Here is a 17,145-nt window from a genome sequence, read left to right on the forward strand (position 1 = left end):
CCGATTGAAAATGTCTGATGGGTTAAACTGTGAAGTAGTAAACAAAAAGGAGTATGCCGTGTTGAAACCTAACTCTAAAACTGAACAAATCTATACAGTCTTATCTTTTGAATAATGTCACTAGCAAACATGATGTGTAATCTTTTAAAAGTGCCAAAAGTAACAGTTAAAGGATTAAAAAAAAATTTATATTCTGACAGGTATATAATTTAAGATCCATGACACATAAAATCACAATCCCCGTGTAATTTAGTCTCCCTATATAGCTAGGAGGCCCCCCCAAATCCCTTTAAAATGTATTTTGCCCAAATCCCATGTGTTTAAAAAAATCCCTTAATTTGAAACTTCTTTTGGATAATGTTTGAACTACTCAAACATTAAGAGTAATAAACACCTTCAATTCTTGTATCAATGAAGTGCTATTGTTTTTCATCTCCAGTAGTGCATTTTTTGTCAAGAAATTTATTAACCTTTACAAACACTATTTTCACTCAATCATTCATAAAAAATGATTTCTGAGTAAATCTGTAATAAAACCATATAATGTTCATCAATGCATTCAATAAGACCAGTTTCACCCATGGAACATAATAAACCACTTTAAAACAGCAGTTTTCATTCACGTCATGTAAGGCTGTCAAATTAAAAGTATTCCTTATAATGGGTTGTTACCCAAGAAATCCATTTCACTTCATGTAAGACTGATGGATAGATCCTCTAAGAGTAGAATCTGAAAGTAGACTTCACCTCTTTGGTCACCTTTTCAGTCTCTCTTTCAAACAAGTTTCACAACAGGAAAATATTTGTGAGCAGAGAAATCAAACTCAGGAGGAACCTGTAAAGAAAACAAAGTCAATTTATGTATCTTATACATATTCAGACAGTAAACAAAATAAAGACTATTATAATTTTAGAGTTTCTCATGTTTTTAGAGACAAGGCAGCACAAAAGAGATTTAAAAGAAAATGATGTAGCTTATCTCTGGATTTATGAAGGTCATTAGAAAACATGCTGAGCAGCGGTTTTCTAACTTCAGAGAATAGTTAACAAAGGAAAATGGACTTAAATTACAGGAAACGGTCATGGGCCAGCAATTTTTTTTTTAGTTCCAGGGTCGCTGATACTCCTGAGCAATGAAATGAATCACTGCTAAAGCAGAGCAGGAGATAAGAGATCATAGCAAAGTAATGGGAGTACACAAACAGACGTTATGCATATAATGGGCAAATGCCACCGAAAATGCCTCGGTGGTTGGCCTCTTCTGCACCGAATGTTGATACAGCACTAATGATACAAAAGCATTACCGATGGAAGCTTACAGAATCTTCCATGTCCTGAGCCATTAAAGGCTCTAATTATTGAAGCATTCACTTTTCTAAAGGCAGATGACTTTTTAAATAACTCTCCCATAAATTTGTGTACACACATTTTCTTTTATTACCTTAAGTCATTCAGTAATTTACATGGAAGCAAAGACTTTAGATATTTTAAGTCAACAAAATCTTTAAGTTTCAAGGAAAAACAGCAAGCTCTGATCTATTTTCTGCCACTGAATCTCTTTTAGAATAGTTTTTATGAGTGTTTTGACTTTTTGGTAATATTTATTCATCTTACTGAAAAAAAATGAAGTTTTACAATAAATTAAGACCATTTACTTTCCCTACAATATACTTACCTTAGATTCCTTTTTGTGTCCTCCTGCCAATAACTTCACAACCACAAAGTTGGGTTTGGCAACCTTTAAAATTCTATTGACCTAAACAATGAGCAACATTAAGCTATCAAAACATAAAATTCATAGTCAAAATGTATTTATTTATAGATAATAAGAGGAAATTGGCACAATGTACGTGTTGCTATTAAAATAAAATATTTTATTAAAAGGCAATTTAAAAACATGAACACCATCATACATCTTTTAGTAACACAGAACTCTAGTAGTCAACCATGAAGACTTGAAAGGGCTACTGTATCTCTTTTTCATTAAAATGAAAGATATTACACTGCAAAGTCTTAAAAAGACAATACAGTGTAGTGTTTGGGGCATGGACTCTGAAGTTAAGCTGTCCGTTTTCAAATTCCAGCTTTGCCACTAACTAGCTATGAAACCTCTGGAAGTTTTCTAACCTCTCTGTTCCTTAGTTTCTTCATCTGTAAAAATAGGGATAATAATTTACCTTTCCCACAAAGACTTGTTCTGAGGATTAAGTGAGTTAATATATATTATGAGCTGAGACCCACACCTGGCAGGTAATAAGTGTCCTTTAAGTGTTAACTGTTACTTCTGACAACCATTTGTCTAAAAGACTTCTCCTGAACACATGAATAACAATGGAATGAAATATTCACTTCTCTTAAGAGGAAGTAATGGGCAACTTGAAGGAAAACAAGTTCCCATTGCCCTCTTAGTGACCTCACTAGACACGTCACCACGAGTTCAGGAACTGCTTCTCCTCAGCTCCAGATCACACATCCACTTACCTACATGACTACTCCATTTGGACATCCAAAAGCCATGTCCAAAACTGAGCTCCAGACCTTCCCAGCCCTGCCTCCCCCATGCTCCAGCCTGCAGTCTTCCCTAAATGACTCAATCTACCCTGGTGGTGCTCAGGCCAAAAACCTCAAAACCATCCTTGACTCTTTTTCTCTTACCCCACATCCAATCCATCACCATCAATCAATCCCATTGACTAGGCCTTAAAATTCACAGAGGACGCAATCACTTCTGATCCACTAGCACCACCACCTTTCAACTGGATCATAGCTATGGCCTCTAACTGGCTCTCCTGCTTCCACCCTTGGTCCCACCACAGTCTATTTTCAGCACAGTGGCCAGAGTGATCCTTTAGAACAAAAATGAGATCTGGTCACATCTCCGCTCAAAACTCTCCAACAGCTCACCCCCTTGTTCACCTCACTCCAACACAAAGCCCTTGGCGGGCTTCTCTGGTGGCGCAGTGGTTGAGAGTCTGCCTGCCGATGCAGGGGACACAGGTTCGTGCCCCGGTCCGGGAAGATCCCACGTGCCGCAGAGCGGCTGGGCCCGTGAGCCATGGCCGCTGAGCCTGTGCATCCGGAGCCTGTGGTCCACAACAGTGAAAGGCCCGTGTACCGCCAAAAAAAAAAAAAGCCCTTGGCTGTTCTTCAAATACAACAGGGCACACTCCTACCTTTGCACCTTTACACATAGTGGATCCCTCTGCCTAGAAGGCTCCATCCCCAGAGGGCCACGTGACTTGCTTCTTCACCTTCTTCCAGGACTTGCTCAGTGGCCAACTTATTTAAAAATGTCTAATCCCCTCCACCTGCCTCCTTGTAGCATTCACTATCCCTGTTCCCAGCTTGATCTTTCTTCATAGTACTTATGATCTTCTAATACACTATATAACATTTATTTATTTACTGTTTGCCTCCCCTGCCCCCAGGAGGGCCCAGATTTCTGTGTTTTTTCCCTGCTGGAACCTACCAGAGTGCTTAGGACCTAGTAGGCACTCAACAATATTTGTTGAGTTAAATAAATGAAGTCCACTAAAAGAAATATTCCATCTATTATAGGCACCTTCCTCTAATTTTTATACTCCCCTCTTTTATTTTCTTTCATTATGTGACTATATATGATTTTTTTAAAAAGTCATCTCTCTCCTACCCCTCTTCCCTAAGGCACTTAGCAACCCTCCTAAGAAGCAAACACTGTTATTAATTCTTATGTATCTTTCCAGAGATATGTTATATTCATATAATATTGCCACACATACATGTAGTCTTCCTTTCTTCCCCTTGACTGAAAGGGCAGCATACTATACATACAGATTTTAAGCTTGCTTTTTAAACTTCTTATATTCTGAAGAACATTCCATTACAGTAAATAAATATCTTCCTTGTCCTTTTTAGGGCTGCACGGTACTCTACTGCATGATGAAAAGGCATGTAACAGTTCCCTCTGATGGACACTAAAGTTTCCTCATTTTTTTACTATTACAAATCCTGCTGTAATAAATACTCTTGTATATTCATCATTTCCCACATGTGCACATGTATCTATAAGATAAATCCCAAGAAGGAGAATTTCTGGGCCTAAGGACATGTGATTTTTGACAGATTGGTAAATACCCTTCCATGGAGGCTGTACCAAGATATACTCCACAAAATGGTCTGTGTTACAGGTAACTCTCATTTACAGAATAAATGCATTTCAATAAAATTAGGTATAAATTATGAAACTAACAAAAGGCTGAAACAGTATTTTATATTTTACAAGTTCTAAACTCTGTAGAATGATACTCAAAATAGTCTTCATTTTAAATGGTCAAGTGGAATACAGTTATTTTTACTTCCTGTAATAATTGACCAGATCACCTTTTAGACTTAAGATTTATATAATTATATTTTAATACAGTAAACTATAAATCAAAAATTTTAAATCTTAACATAACTGAACTGTGCATCAATCTGGATCTTATTTCTATTCTTTCTGCTTACTTTATGGTTCTAAGTCTTCATTTCTCTTTGCATTGATTTCTAAATGTACACAAAGGAGATATTTACATCACTTCTTTCATCAAATAATTTTAAGTCTGACAAGGTTAGGTTAGCAAAGCTTTTTGAAATCCTTAGCAGGAACACTGACAGGCTTCATTTATTAATACTGTCAGGTTCATTTTATAATTAAACTGTCATCCAGTAGTAAGATAGGTACTTCCTGCCAAGCTTTTCCTCTAGAATTACTGTGACTGCAGTCTTACCTCATGGTCTGGGTTTGGGATATTTTCCAATATCATTTTTGCCTGCTGAAAGTGCTTACTAGCTGCCACATACAGTTCGGGAGACTGAGGAGGAGGGCTATATTTATTGAGGTCAGACATTTCCTAAAAAAAAGAAATACTATTATTTAAAACATGCTTAATATGAAAAAACTCTAAAATACCTTTTTTTAATTAAAGAATTCTACATTTATTATCCATTCACATACAGACACTAAAGCAAACACTTGGCATGTCCCTATTTTTTTTTTTTTTTTTTTGTGGTACACGGGCCTCTCACTGTTGTGGCCTCTCCCGTTGCGGAGCACAGGCTCTGGACGCGCAAGCTCAGCGGCTGTGGCTCATGGGCCCAGCCGCTCTGCGGCATGTGGGATCTTCCCGGACCGGGGCACGAACCCGTGTCCCCTGCATCGGCAGGTGGACTCTCAACCACTGCGCCAACAGGGAAGCCCCCTATTCAATTTTCAACCTTCATATACCACACCTCATATTATTCTCATATTTAAATAACTGTTAATGTGATGAGTATATCCAAAATCAAATAATTTTCCTACTATTTAAAACTGCTATTTTATTACTTTATCCCATTGATCCAATACTAGTTTGACTTGACTATTTTAACAAAATGGCTAGGTACGAACAGCCCATATCCAAGGAGGTCTAAGACTAACTATTTTACAATTATTTTAAGGAGCAGGTTCACCTTGAACTGCAGATAGTGCACTGGCGGTGGTGTCATTACACTGTTGAATGGAGCAAATCTGTGCTCGTATCGAACTTGTTCACTATCGAGCTCAAACTTGGGTTTTCGTACTTTGCCATCCATGTCAAATGCTACCATGGTCTACAGTAAAAAAAAGAGAGAAAAACAGATGGTATTAATATGAAAATGTGAACATCCTCATTAATACAGAATAGAAAACAAGAAACAGCTGTTTACACATAGTTAATCAAAAAAAGGCTCAGAAATCAGAAACAGGGAGAGAAAAACTGACTTTAGTATTCATTTTGATATCCTGAGCCACCTTTTATACAAAAAATGTTCAAGTTCCAATGTCTAATATATTACTAATTTTCCTAGTGAAATGCCACATGCACATTATTCTTCCTAATGCTTTTATAATAGCTTTGAAACCTTCAAGTAAAAGCTCCTGAAGAAAAAGCAGAATATAATTTTTATAAGAAAAGCATTGGTCCTGTTTTTCACACAGAAGTCCATATTGTTTTATGTATTTTAATATAAGTTGCCTTAAATAATTTCTTGAACTGCCAAGCACAACTTAAGAGTTACTAACTCCTGAAAATGGCTGCTTTGCTTAAGCCATTTACTGCGGAGCTTGCCCCATTCCTAATACACTTCTAAAAAAAATCCAGACCCCATCTCTTCTAAGAAACCTTTCCTGATCATCAATCAGAAGTAAACTCTTCCTTCTCTTAGTACCTATGCCACATATATGTCACCTGGCCTGTCATTAACTAGGCACGTGACACAAGGATCACATCTGATTAGACTTGGTATGCTGCAATGTAGCCAGTACAAGATATCTGACACATGACAAGGGTTCAATATTTGTTAAACAAATTAGTAAACCACTAGACTTTGAAAAAAGGTAATTTTCAAGCAGATAGTAAAAATAAAGGTGAAATTAGAACCTGGAAAGAATCACAGAAGAGGGTTCATTTTATTGGGTTGGCCAAAAAGTGCCTTCGGTTTTCAAGAAAAAATAAAAGACACATTTTTCATTTTCACCAAGAACTACATTGAACAACATATTCACCCTTTCTGTTCCACTACCTTCTGCATTTTTCAGGCAACTTCATAATTCCATCTTCCCAAAACTTTTTATCTTTTTGAGCAAAGAACTGTTCCAGGTGCCTTTCATAGTCTTCCAGGGAATTGAAATTTTTTCCATTAATAGAATTTTGTAAAGACCGAAATAAATAGAAATCCGAAGGTGCAATGTCTGGTGAATACGGTGGATGAATCAGAACTTCCCAACCAAGCTGTAACAGTTTTTGCCTGATCATCAAAGAAACAGGCAGTCTTGCGTTATCCTGATGGAAGATGATGCGTTTTCTGTTGACTAATTCTGGATGCATTTTGTCGAGTGCTGCTTTCAGTTGGTCTAACTGGGAGCAGTACTTGTTGAAATTAATCGTTTGGTTTTCCCGAAGGAGCTCATAATAGAGGACTCCCTTCCAATCCCACCAAATACACAACATCACCTTCTTTGGATGAAGACCAGCCTTTGGTGTGGTTGGTGATGGTTCATTTCACTTGCCCCACAATCTCTTCCGTTCCACATTATTGTACAGTAAGTATCCACTCCTCACTGTCCGTCACCATTTGTTTTAAAAACGGAACGTTTTCATTACGTTTAACAGAGAATCCCATGCACAAATACGGTCAAGAAGGTTTTTTTTCGCTAAATTTGTATGGAACCCAAACATCAAAGCGATTCATATAACCAAGCTGCTGCAAATGATTTTCAGCGCTTGATTTGGCTATTTTGAGTATGTTGTCTATCTCCCGCATGGTATAACGTTGATTGTTCTCAATTAATGTCTCAATTTGATCGCTATCAACTCCAACTGGTCTACCCAACCATGGAGCATCGTTCAGCGAGAAATCTCCAGCACAAAACTTCGCAAACCACTTTTGACATGTTCGATCAGTCACAGCACCTTCTCCATACACTGCACAAATCTTTTTTTGCGTTTCGATTGTGTTTTTACCTTTCTTGAAATAATAAAGCATAATATACCAAAAATGTTGCTTTTCTTCCATTTCAATATTAAAATGGCTACACAAAAATTCACCAATTTTGATGTCTTTTTTTAAATGCACACTGAATATGACAGCTGTCACATACAATCTAACAAAATTGTTTCGAATGAAGTTAAAGACAACTAAGTGCTACCAGAGCCATCTTACAGAAAAAAACGGAACGAACTTTTTGGCCAACCCAAGAATTAAACAATGTAATAGCAATGTAGCAACTTACTTTAAACATTCCAGCACACATGTTCTGATATGCCTGGCTCATTGTGATCTCTCGGCTCAATGGGCGAACTGTAATTAGAAAGAAAATCATCCAAACTCTTTCCCCCTTCCTCTTGCATTACTGCAGGAGAAATCTAAATTTTAAAAAAAACCTTCCTTCTACCTTGTTTACTAAATTAAAATTTCAAACAGTTTGTTCCTACAGGCTAAATTTTATTTTATGGCCCAAATCTACAAACAATAAAATATAGCAGAAAGTTTAAACAATAACTGTGTTCCCAAATAGTTAATACCACAAGATTTTAGTATGAATTAATTGTAATTTCTTCTCAGGTCACAATACAGGGACTTCTTTTATAGGAAAGCCATGCATACAAGTCATTTAATGACCCACCCAAAGTGTTGAAATCTGAAGGGAACACAAAGCACTATTTTGTAACAATTGTAGCCTATCTGTACCCTCCCATGAGTGATTAACAGGGGAGTCCCTCTGAAACATTTCTTTCTCCTCATGGTCCTTGGGCAGTATGCTGAAGTGCTCTGTGATCATCCTTCTGTGCTGACTGTAACAGCACAACTCGATTTCCTTCCTTCCTGAGCTGTCAGCCTTCTGTCAAAAGAGTATCAAAAGTCTCCTGCTGTCTTGTTCCTTAACCTATCTTATTCCATGTGGCTACTTCTTCTCGTCCTAAGGTCCTTTGACACATGAAATAGCAAAGCAGTAAAAGAAAAGCAAGAAAAGGAACCAAAAGGTTTGTACCAATATTGTGACTCAGTTTCTACCCTTATACCTTCTTAAGAGAAGATGGGTGAGAATTAAAATATAATGACTAATTCACCCATTAAAATGCACAGGTAGCTCACTCCAATGTTACTTATTTCTTTTTTTTTAATTTTTATTTTTTTTATACTTATTTCTTAAGTTTAAAAATAATTCAGTCTCATGCAGCTCAATATTAAAAAAAAGAAACAACCCAATCAAAAAATGGGCAGAAGACCTAAATAGACATTTCTCCAAAGAAGACATACAGATGGCCAAGAGGCACATGAAAAGCTGCTCAACATCACTAATTATTAGAAAAATGCAAGTCAAAACTACAATGAGGTATCACCTCACACCAGTTAGAATGGGCATCATAAGCAAATCTACAAACAACAAATGCTGGAGAGGGTGTGGAGAAAAGGGAACCCTCTTGCACTCTTGGTGGGAATGTAAATTGATACAGCCACTATGTAGAACAGTATGCAGGTTCCTTAAAAAACTAAAAATAGAATTACCATATGACCCAGCAATCCCACTACTGGGCATATACCCAGAGAAAACCATAATTCAAAAAGACATATGCACCCCAATGTTCATTGCAGCACTATTTACAATAGCCAGGTCATGGAAGCAACCTAAATGCCCATCGACAGATGAATGGATAAAGAAGATGTGGTACATATATTCAATGGAATACTACTCGGCCATAAAAAGGAACAAAACTGGGTCATTTGCAGAGAAGTGGATGGACCTAGAGACTGTCATACAGAGTGAAGTAAGTCAGAAAGAGAAAAACAAATACCGTATATTAACACATATTTATGGAATCTAGAAAAATGGTACAGATGAACCGGTTTGCAAGGCAGAAACATAGACACAGATGTAGAGAACAAACATATGGACACCAAGGGGAGAAACGGGGGGGTGGGGTGGGTAGGATGAACTGGGAGATTGGGATTGACATATATACACCAATATGTATAAAATAGATAACTAATAAGGACCTGCTGCTGTATAAAAATAAATAAAATTCAAAGAAAATTCACAGCACCTTTCTTTTTTTTTTTTTTACCTTTCTTCTTTTTTTTTGTTTTTTTACTACTACGGCCTTTCTGCTGCTCTTCCATTATCCTTTCCTCTGCCATCTGAGAGCCATCGGCACGACTTAATGTTGACATCAACCATGCATAAAGGAATTCAGAGAGATACCTTAATGGAAAGAAAATGTTAGTTAATGGCAGATGTCTAAATGAGATAGCTTGGTCAACACAAGTACTAGTATTAATAAAGAGATATTTTTTATAATGCTTTATAAGTTTTTTTCAAAAACAAAATTATTCAATTAGATAATTGACAGATCTTACAAGAAATGGGCATTACAAATGATTAACTCTCCCTTGTTGCCACACAATGCAGAAAATTTTAATTTCCTACAATGATATGAGTTTTACAACTTTTCTAAAGATTTCTGGTGGGGAGGGACAAATTAGTGGTATGGGATTAACAGATACAAACTACTATATATAAAGTAAGATAAGCAACAAGGATTTACTACATAGCACAGGGAATTATACTCATTATCTTTTAATAACCTATAATGGAACAGAATCTGCAAAAGTACTGAATCATTTTGCTGTACACCAGAAACACGATATTGTAAATCAACTATACTTCAATTAAAAAGAGACTTCTTGATAATTATGTATATATATGTAAATCAAATGAATGGCCATTCAATTGTTTTTACTATATCAACATAGGTCACATTTCTCCAAGACCTATTAAGTAAATGTCTTATTTTGTTATTAATTACAAAAGGAAACAAATACAGAAAAAATAAAAAATTATAAACATGCTAGCATACAATTTACTTGAGTTTATTCAATAAGGAAATGTGACACAGATTATTCCACCAGATACTAAATTTTCATAAGTTTAAACTAACGAACAATACTTTCTCTTAAGCCAGAAAAGCAGTTTAAATCTAGGATATGAATATATATTCTTTAAATAAAATTAAGGACCACTACTACATTAATGAAAATCAAAGATTTATAAGAAATTTTATTATGATCAAGTTTGAGTGTATGACACCTATTCCCCCAATTTTTCAAACAGTTATAAGGCAGGTTATAATATTAAAACACATTAAAAAAAAGAACATTTTAAAGCAAAACAAGGGAATTCCCTGGCAGTCCAGTGGTTAGGACCTGGCGCATTCACTGCAGTGGCCCAGGTTCAATCCCTGGTCAGGGACTAAGATCTGCAAGTCATGTGGCACGGGAAAAAAACAAAAACGAAAACAAATGAAATGATACACCTGGAATGACTCAGATACTGTATCTTAAAGCTAAACTGAGCACTACACTTCCTGGCAGTTAAAGCAAACCAGTATATATATATATATATATATATATATATATATATATATATATATATATATATATATATATATATATATATTTTTTAAAGTATATAATTTCACATGGAGAGAAAATCATTCCTGGCAATGAATTTAAGAAAAGCATTCAATGTAGTATACTTTTATAGGATACAAATGAATTTTTTCCCCCATCACACTACAAAATGAGGGTTTGTAACCTCTCTTAACTCAATAAGAAGACTTTTTTTCTTCTTTTATTTTTTTCTGCCGTGCCATGCAGCATGTGGGACCTTGGTTCCCTGACCAGGGATCGAAGGCACTGCCCCCTGCAATGGAAGCGCAGAGTCTTAACCACTGGACCACCAGGGAAGTCCTGAGAAGATTTCTATAGGGAACTAATGATACCTTTTACCTTTTAACTATCTAACAGAAGGACAGACGAGTAAAGGGGATAGCTGGCACAATTCAGGACTTTCCTTTCAAATATCAGATATTTCAATGAGCTTTTATTAAAGTGCTTTATCAAAATTAATACACAATTATATCTAAGGAGAGTTATAATTATATCTAATTATATCTAAGGAGAGTCAGTGTGCTAATATTCTATACCAATTCTCAGTTGTGATCTCAGGACCAGCAGCAGTCTTAACCAGGAAAGCAGTTAGAAATGCAAATGATTCGGTGGGTCCTACCCTAGACCTAGTAAACCAGGAACTCTAGGAACAGAGCCCCAGCAAGTTGCTTTCCAAGTAATTATGATGCACGCTAAATTTAAGAATCACTGTTTTCTACTGATTTTAGAAGGGTCCACATGCTTTAGGAATCACATTCATGAAGAAGAACAACAGTGTATATATACCTTGTGAAAATACTGGAGCCCAATCTGTAATTTTGAAACTAAAAAGCAGTTAAAACTAACATGAAAGTAGACCAGAAGGGTACTTACAAGCAGAACTAAAATTTCTTTTTTTAACAAGAGAAGAAATGAATCTGCTCAAGTATTCAGGTAAATTTCTAATGGAGTATTTATCTGAATATCATATGCCAATCCATTGTGCAAAAAAACATATAAAAATTGTGTCTTGAGAAATCAAGAGCACAAAAGCTTCCAATTAGCTGCCTCAAACCACAATACTTGAGCATGTTCCCCTATAAAATGCCTCGTTTGAATAGAGGTGTCTAGTATGAATTAATAATAAAAAAATCCCAAGTAGCTATAACAACACCTGTTGGTAAGAGTTGTTATCTGTTTTTCATAACCAAGAATTACCTGTTAAGAGCCCTAGCAGCCATGACCACAAAACCATGTTAACAGCGTAGAATATAATGACTTTCCTGCCTCCACCAGCAGTGACTCCAGGGAATATACAATATCTTAAATACCAACTTAAATAATTTAAATATGAATTAAAAAGATGAACTAAGATCTAATTAGTTATATTAGGTATATCTTAGATATATTAAGATCTAATATATTAAACTTAGCTGTTTGTGATTGGCAATAATAGGTCATTACTATTTTAAAATTACCACAACTAAATTACCATACTTTACTAGACTAAGAAAAAGATGCAAGATAACTGAATTCATTAGCTCTCAATTTTCTTATTTTATTTCTGTGACAGCTATTTCACACCTAAAATATTCTCAAGCATCCTCTTACTACGTTTATCTCATCTCCAACTGAAAGCAAAGAACTACTCTGCTGAAGATCACCTATTATCAACTCCTTCAAAGCTCCTGAGACAAATCCTCAGGGCCACAGTTTGCCAAGTTATACTCCCAATGATAATCTTAGCCATAATTTCTTCTCAGAAGAAAGATCTGGTTCAAATTTTGAAACTTTAATTCAGTTAAGTACATTCCACAGCTAGTACATAGCATCACTGAAGTCAGTGCAAAATGTATGTTAATTTTTCTCTTTGGAAACAACAAAAGCTCGTCACTTAATCCATTTACTTTGAAGCCACTTTTATTAGTGAATTTTAAATAAATATTACAATGGCTAGAAAAAATATATTTGTACATTTTTATGACACTTAAGATGTTTAAGATGATCTAGCTCTAATTTTCAACAGATATTTTTCAATTGTCCCACAACTAAATTTCAAATACAGTAAATAAAAAAGTACCTTAAAGTTAACACTCTACTTTACAGATACTCTCTCAGATGTTACGTATCCCACCCACCACCAATTTTAACTCCAACTGCTCTCTTACCAATATATGTAATAGTACTCGTGCATGCTGTAGAGTTCCAATTCAAAGCCACTTAGAAGATACTGTATCATAATTCGAAGGTTATGGTAAAGGACCCAGGTACCTAAACAGGCCAAATGTTGCCTTTGGGGCTCCTGTTTCAACAGCATAGTGTGAAGGGCTGCATCAACCTTCTCTGCCTATCACAACAAAACATCATAACATTAACTTTCTTTTTAACGTAATGAGAGAATAACAAAAACATACAGCTAAAAACAGCACATGAGCAGAAAATGTACATCTCACCACCTCAAGAATTCATACTTTCAAATGCACCTTTGGTTAGGTCTACATTCAAACTTCTCATTTCTCAAAGCATAACATTTATCTAAACATTTCCTAAATTAAAAAGATATCCATTTTATAGTACAAAAATAAAAATAACTGACATCATAACTCTAGTTATATTATTAATATGGTTCTGCTCACAAATTTACTTGAAGATTAATACATTTTTATTATAATGTAAACTTGCTCTAATTATAACTACAGCTCTACGCATATTTTACCATTCATCCCGATTATCAAAAAAAATAATTTAAGATGTTTCAAGGTTTGGATTATTGTTTTCTTTTGTTCTGTAAACCCTTTCTTTGGCATACATAACTGTTACATTTTAAGTCAATTCACCATATTGAAAAATTAAATAGCCAAATTACTGTTCCAAAGAATTGTTTTTGAAAATCTGGTCAAGGTATATGAATTGCTTAATTTTGGAAGGGAGGGCAACTTGTTGGCTCTTACCTCATCCTGCAAGGTGGCAAATTCCTCAAGAATATGACCAAGCTTATCTCTCTGTCGAGCCCTGTTATGTCCATGGATCTGAATGAGACTACAGAATGGCTACAATACACAAACAGTTTGTTAACCGTCAATATGAAATATGCTTATACTAAAGAAAATTAACATTCAAAAGTTAACAAGTTTTCAAAATCTTGTTTAAGGGAAAAAAATGTCTATAAGAATCATGCTATGCATACTTTCTACATAGGTGTTTCTTTTTAAGAAACAATACTGGAATTTACCAATAGCTAGAGGAATGGCTGTTTATGAAACTTGTTTTCATATGGCAAAAATATCTTCCTTCAATCTTTAGATATTTTCCCACAAATTAAAAGGGACAGTTTCTTTTTTGCTTATGTCAAGCCAAAAGTCAATGTTCAAGGCTGACACTTCTCTGCTGCTTTAAATATACCAGAATGCCTAATAATTAGATAATGGCTAATACCTACAAACCCTAAGGTTCTTTATTCCTATTCTTACCTACACAGTATTCTCATATAAAATATTGTAACATTTCATGAATCAGACAACAGACAGGATCAGAAGTTTGTTCTGATTTAAGAAGTATGCATTTTAAGATTCTTTAAGGATAATAATGTTTTACATTTGCATACTTTGACAGATATTATCTCATTTAATTGATAAATAGCCGATAAGAGGTATAGAGGCAGTATTAACGTTTCACTTTTTAAAGATTGAGAAGTTTACAGAAAAGTAAAGTGATCTGCCTAATAACAATAAAATGTTAGTAATAAAAATAAAATCTGGTCTTTTATTGGTTTTCCTTTCATCAAACCATGCTGCCTTTATATCTATACAGATTATATACATATACATATATACACACACACACACACATATATATATTTAGTAACTGGAATTAGGCAAGAAAGAGCTGTCTATAAAGAGCTTATAATTAAATAAGAATGATTTATAATTAATCACCTACAAGGTTTTTATTTTTCCAAATTATTTGAGATTTGAAAAAAGTTCATGCTCTCATCTAAAAGGGATAATTTTAATTTTACTATAATCCTGTTCTCATTAAGTCAGTACAAAGATAAGTGCTTGGGGATGTTACCCATATTCTTTGTTTATAAGGTCAAAAATAAATAAAGTTTTTGTGTCCATTTAAAAAAAAAAACTGAACTCCTTTCTTCCCAGACAGAGGTCATAGCTTATTCTGTTTCTGTGGTCCCCAAAGGATACAGTGAAAGGGCATCAAAAGGTGCCCTCAGTATCTAACAACGTTCCAGGAAGACTACAGGTTATGAAGCTATCCACTTGAGTGTAAGAAGAGACAGAAATTTCCTACGAATTTCAGGGAAGATGAATAAGAAATGTCAGATGAAAAAATAGCACAAATTAATGCTACTGAAGATACTGCACACCACGATTTTTAAGTGTCCACCATAATGATCCAAATTGTAGTTCTTACCCGAACACAGTGAGTAACAAAGGAATCAATACAGTCCTTAGCCTGGTGATTATTATATAGGCAGCACCTGTAAGATAATATAATATTCTTGTTATTAAAATTAAACTGTTTGGCCTACAAATAGAAGTGGTGATTATTGTAGGTGCTACCAATACATAGGGAAAGTGGGAAAATGAGAAAATGGAACCAAATACATTACTAAGTTGAAGACTGCTAACATTACAGTCTGGGAGGATCTGCTACCTGCCTGGCCCTGGAGGAAATACAGGGCTGAATAGTTGGAAAGATTTTTTTTTCTTTCCCTGAGGTGGGACTGACTGTAGCCTTTGCACCTAAGGAGATGGGAAAAAGTAAACACTTTTCCTGGTGCACTGAAAGGAGCTGACAACTTGCTACTCCTAAGTGTTTGCCATAACTGAGCAATGTGACCAGAACCTCAAAGATAAACAGTCATGTTCATGCAACAGATAATGATAAAGCATGCAGCAGCCAGGAGAAAGAAACGGCAGGACACCTGGAACAGGTGGCAGCAAAACAGAAGTGGAAGGCTACTTACTTTGGGCTTGAAGGCCCAAAGTAAGAAAATTACTTAAGATGACAAAAATAAAGCCCTTAAAAAAAAGACTTTCTGGATCTGAAAATTAGGATTTTCAAATTAAAAAATTTAGTAGGTGAAAGATGCTCATAGTAGCCTTGAAGATCTAGGGAACAACTTTTTTACAACACAACAGAAGTAAGAGATAAATGTCATGAGGAATACAGGGGGGAAAATCTACAAGATAGAGTATATAAGGAGCTCTTTAAAAAAAAAAAAAGAAAAAGAAACAGATGAAGGTGAGGCAATAATTAAATAAATAATAAAATAGGAAAAATGATCTGATTTGAAGACTTGAGGCTTTAATGACTGATTTCCAGATAGGAATAGTTGAAAATCACACATGAACATTCTGGTAAAACTCTTCAACTCCTAAAATAAAGAGAAATCTACAGTCCTCCAGAAGAAAGTGTCAAGTCACTCACAAAGGAAAAAAAACATTGTAACATCTGTAACATTGGAATTTTTAAAACAGCAGGATAACATCAATAGGCTACCATGCACAGTCGATTCTTGGTATTTGTGATAGTTATGGTCTATAAACTTGCTGTGGACCCTGAACAGAGAATACTGAAACACTGCTGCTAGGGTAAAATACAGGGTTAGGTTCCTGCCAGCCTCTGGTCCCAACATTTTAATCAACTGATCAATGTATAACCTTGGTTTACCTGTATTTCTTTTTAAAGACACTATACGTAATGTACATTGTTAATTGATTAGCAATGAACTCACGCCTGAGCAAACCTTATCTAACACACATATAATCTCTCTGTAAGGCACACCACAGCCTTCTTGTGCCAGGAACACTAGACAGCACATCACTACATTTGGAGGCCATTAAACTACAAAATCACCAACAAAAAGCACAAAAACAGGGGTATCTAATAGAGTTTACAGTATAAGGCACAAGAAGACAGAGTTGCCTTGTTTGACCTCAGCGTTGGGCGACTTGAATATTTTGCCACTCTGCACATGTCCATGAATACAGCAGGAGCAGAGTGAATATTGGTTTGAGGGTTAACAAATACATTTTAGCAAGTAGGCAAATTAACAAATACAGAATCTGCAAGTAATGAGGATCAAACTGTAGTTAAATCCAAATGGGTAATGATAAGTGTGACAATGTGGAATCTAAGTGTTAAAGACTGTTAAATAGA

General features: G+C 35.3%; 1 protein-coding gene across 1 annotated transcript in view; it reads right to left on the reverse strand.

Moving 5' to 3' along the window:
* Positions 1-444: 444 nt before the first annotated feature.
* The window catches only part of NAA35 (N-alpha-acetyltransferase 35, NatC auxiliary subunit), an 87,477-nt gene continuing 70,776 nt past the window's right edge, over positions 445-17,145 (reverse strand). The window contains exons 15-23 of the mRNA XM_065878767.1: positions 15,394-15,460; positions 13,917-14,015; positions 13,134-13,312; positions 9,603-9,739; positions 7,769-7,836; positions 5,467-5,607; positions 4,746-4,868; positions 1,676-1,756; positions 445-835 (exon numbers count right to left, since the gene is read on the reverse strand). Of these exons, the coding sequence (XP_065734839.1) occupies positions 776-835; positions 1,676-1,756; positions 4,746-4,868; positions 5,467-5,607; positions 7,769-7,836; positions 9,603-9,739; positions 13,134-13,312; positions 13,917-14,015; positions 15,394-15,460 (955 nt within the window). The 3' untranslated portion in view covers positions 445-775. The remainder of the gene's footprint in view (positions 836-1,675; positions 1,757-4,745; positions 4,869-5,466; positions 5,608-7,768; positions 7,837-9,602; positions 9,740-13,133; positions 13,313-13,916; positions 14,016-15,393; positions 15,461-17,145) is intronic.

The sequence above is a fragment of the Phocoena phocoena genome, chromosome 6, assembly GCF_963924675.1.
Source record: "Phocoena phocoena chromosome 6, mPhoPho1.1, whole genome shotgun sequence".
In the NCBI taxonomy this organism is placed as follows: domain Eukaryota; kingdom Metazoa; phylum Chordata; class Mammalia; order Artiodactyla; family Phocoenidae; genus Phocoena; species Phocoena phocoena.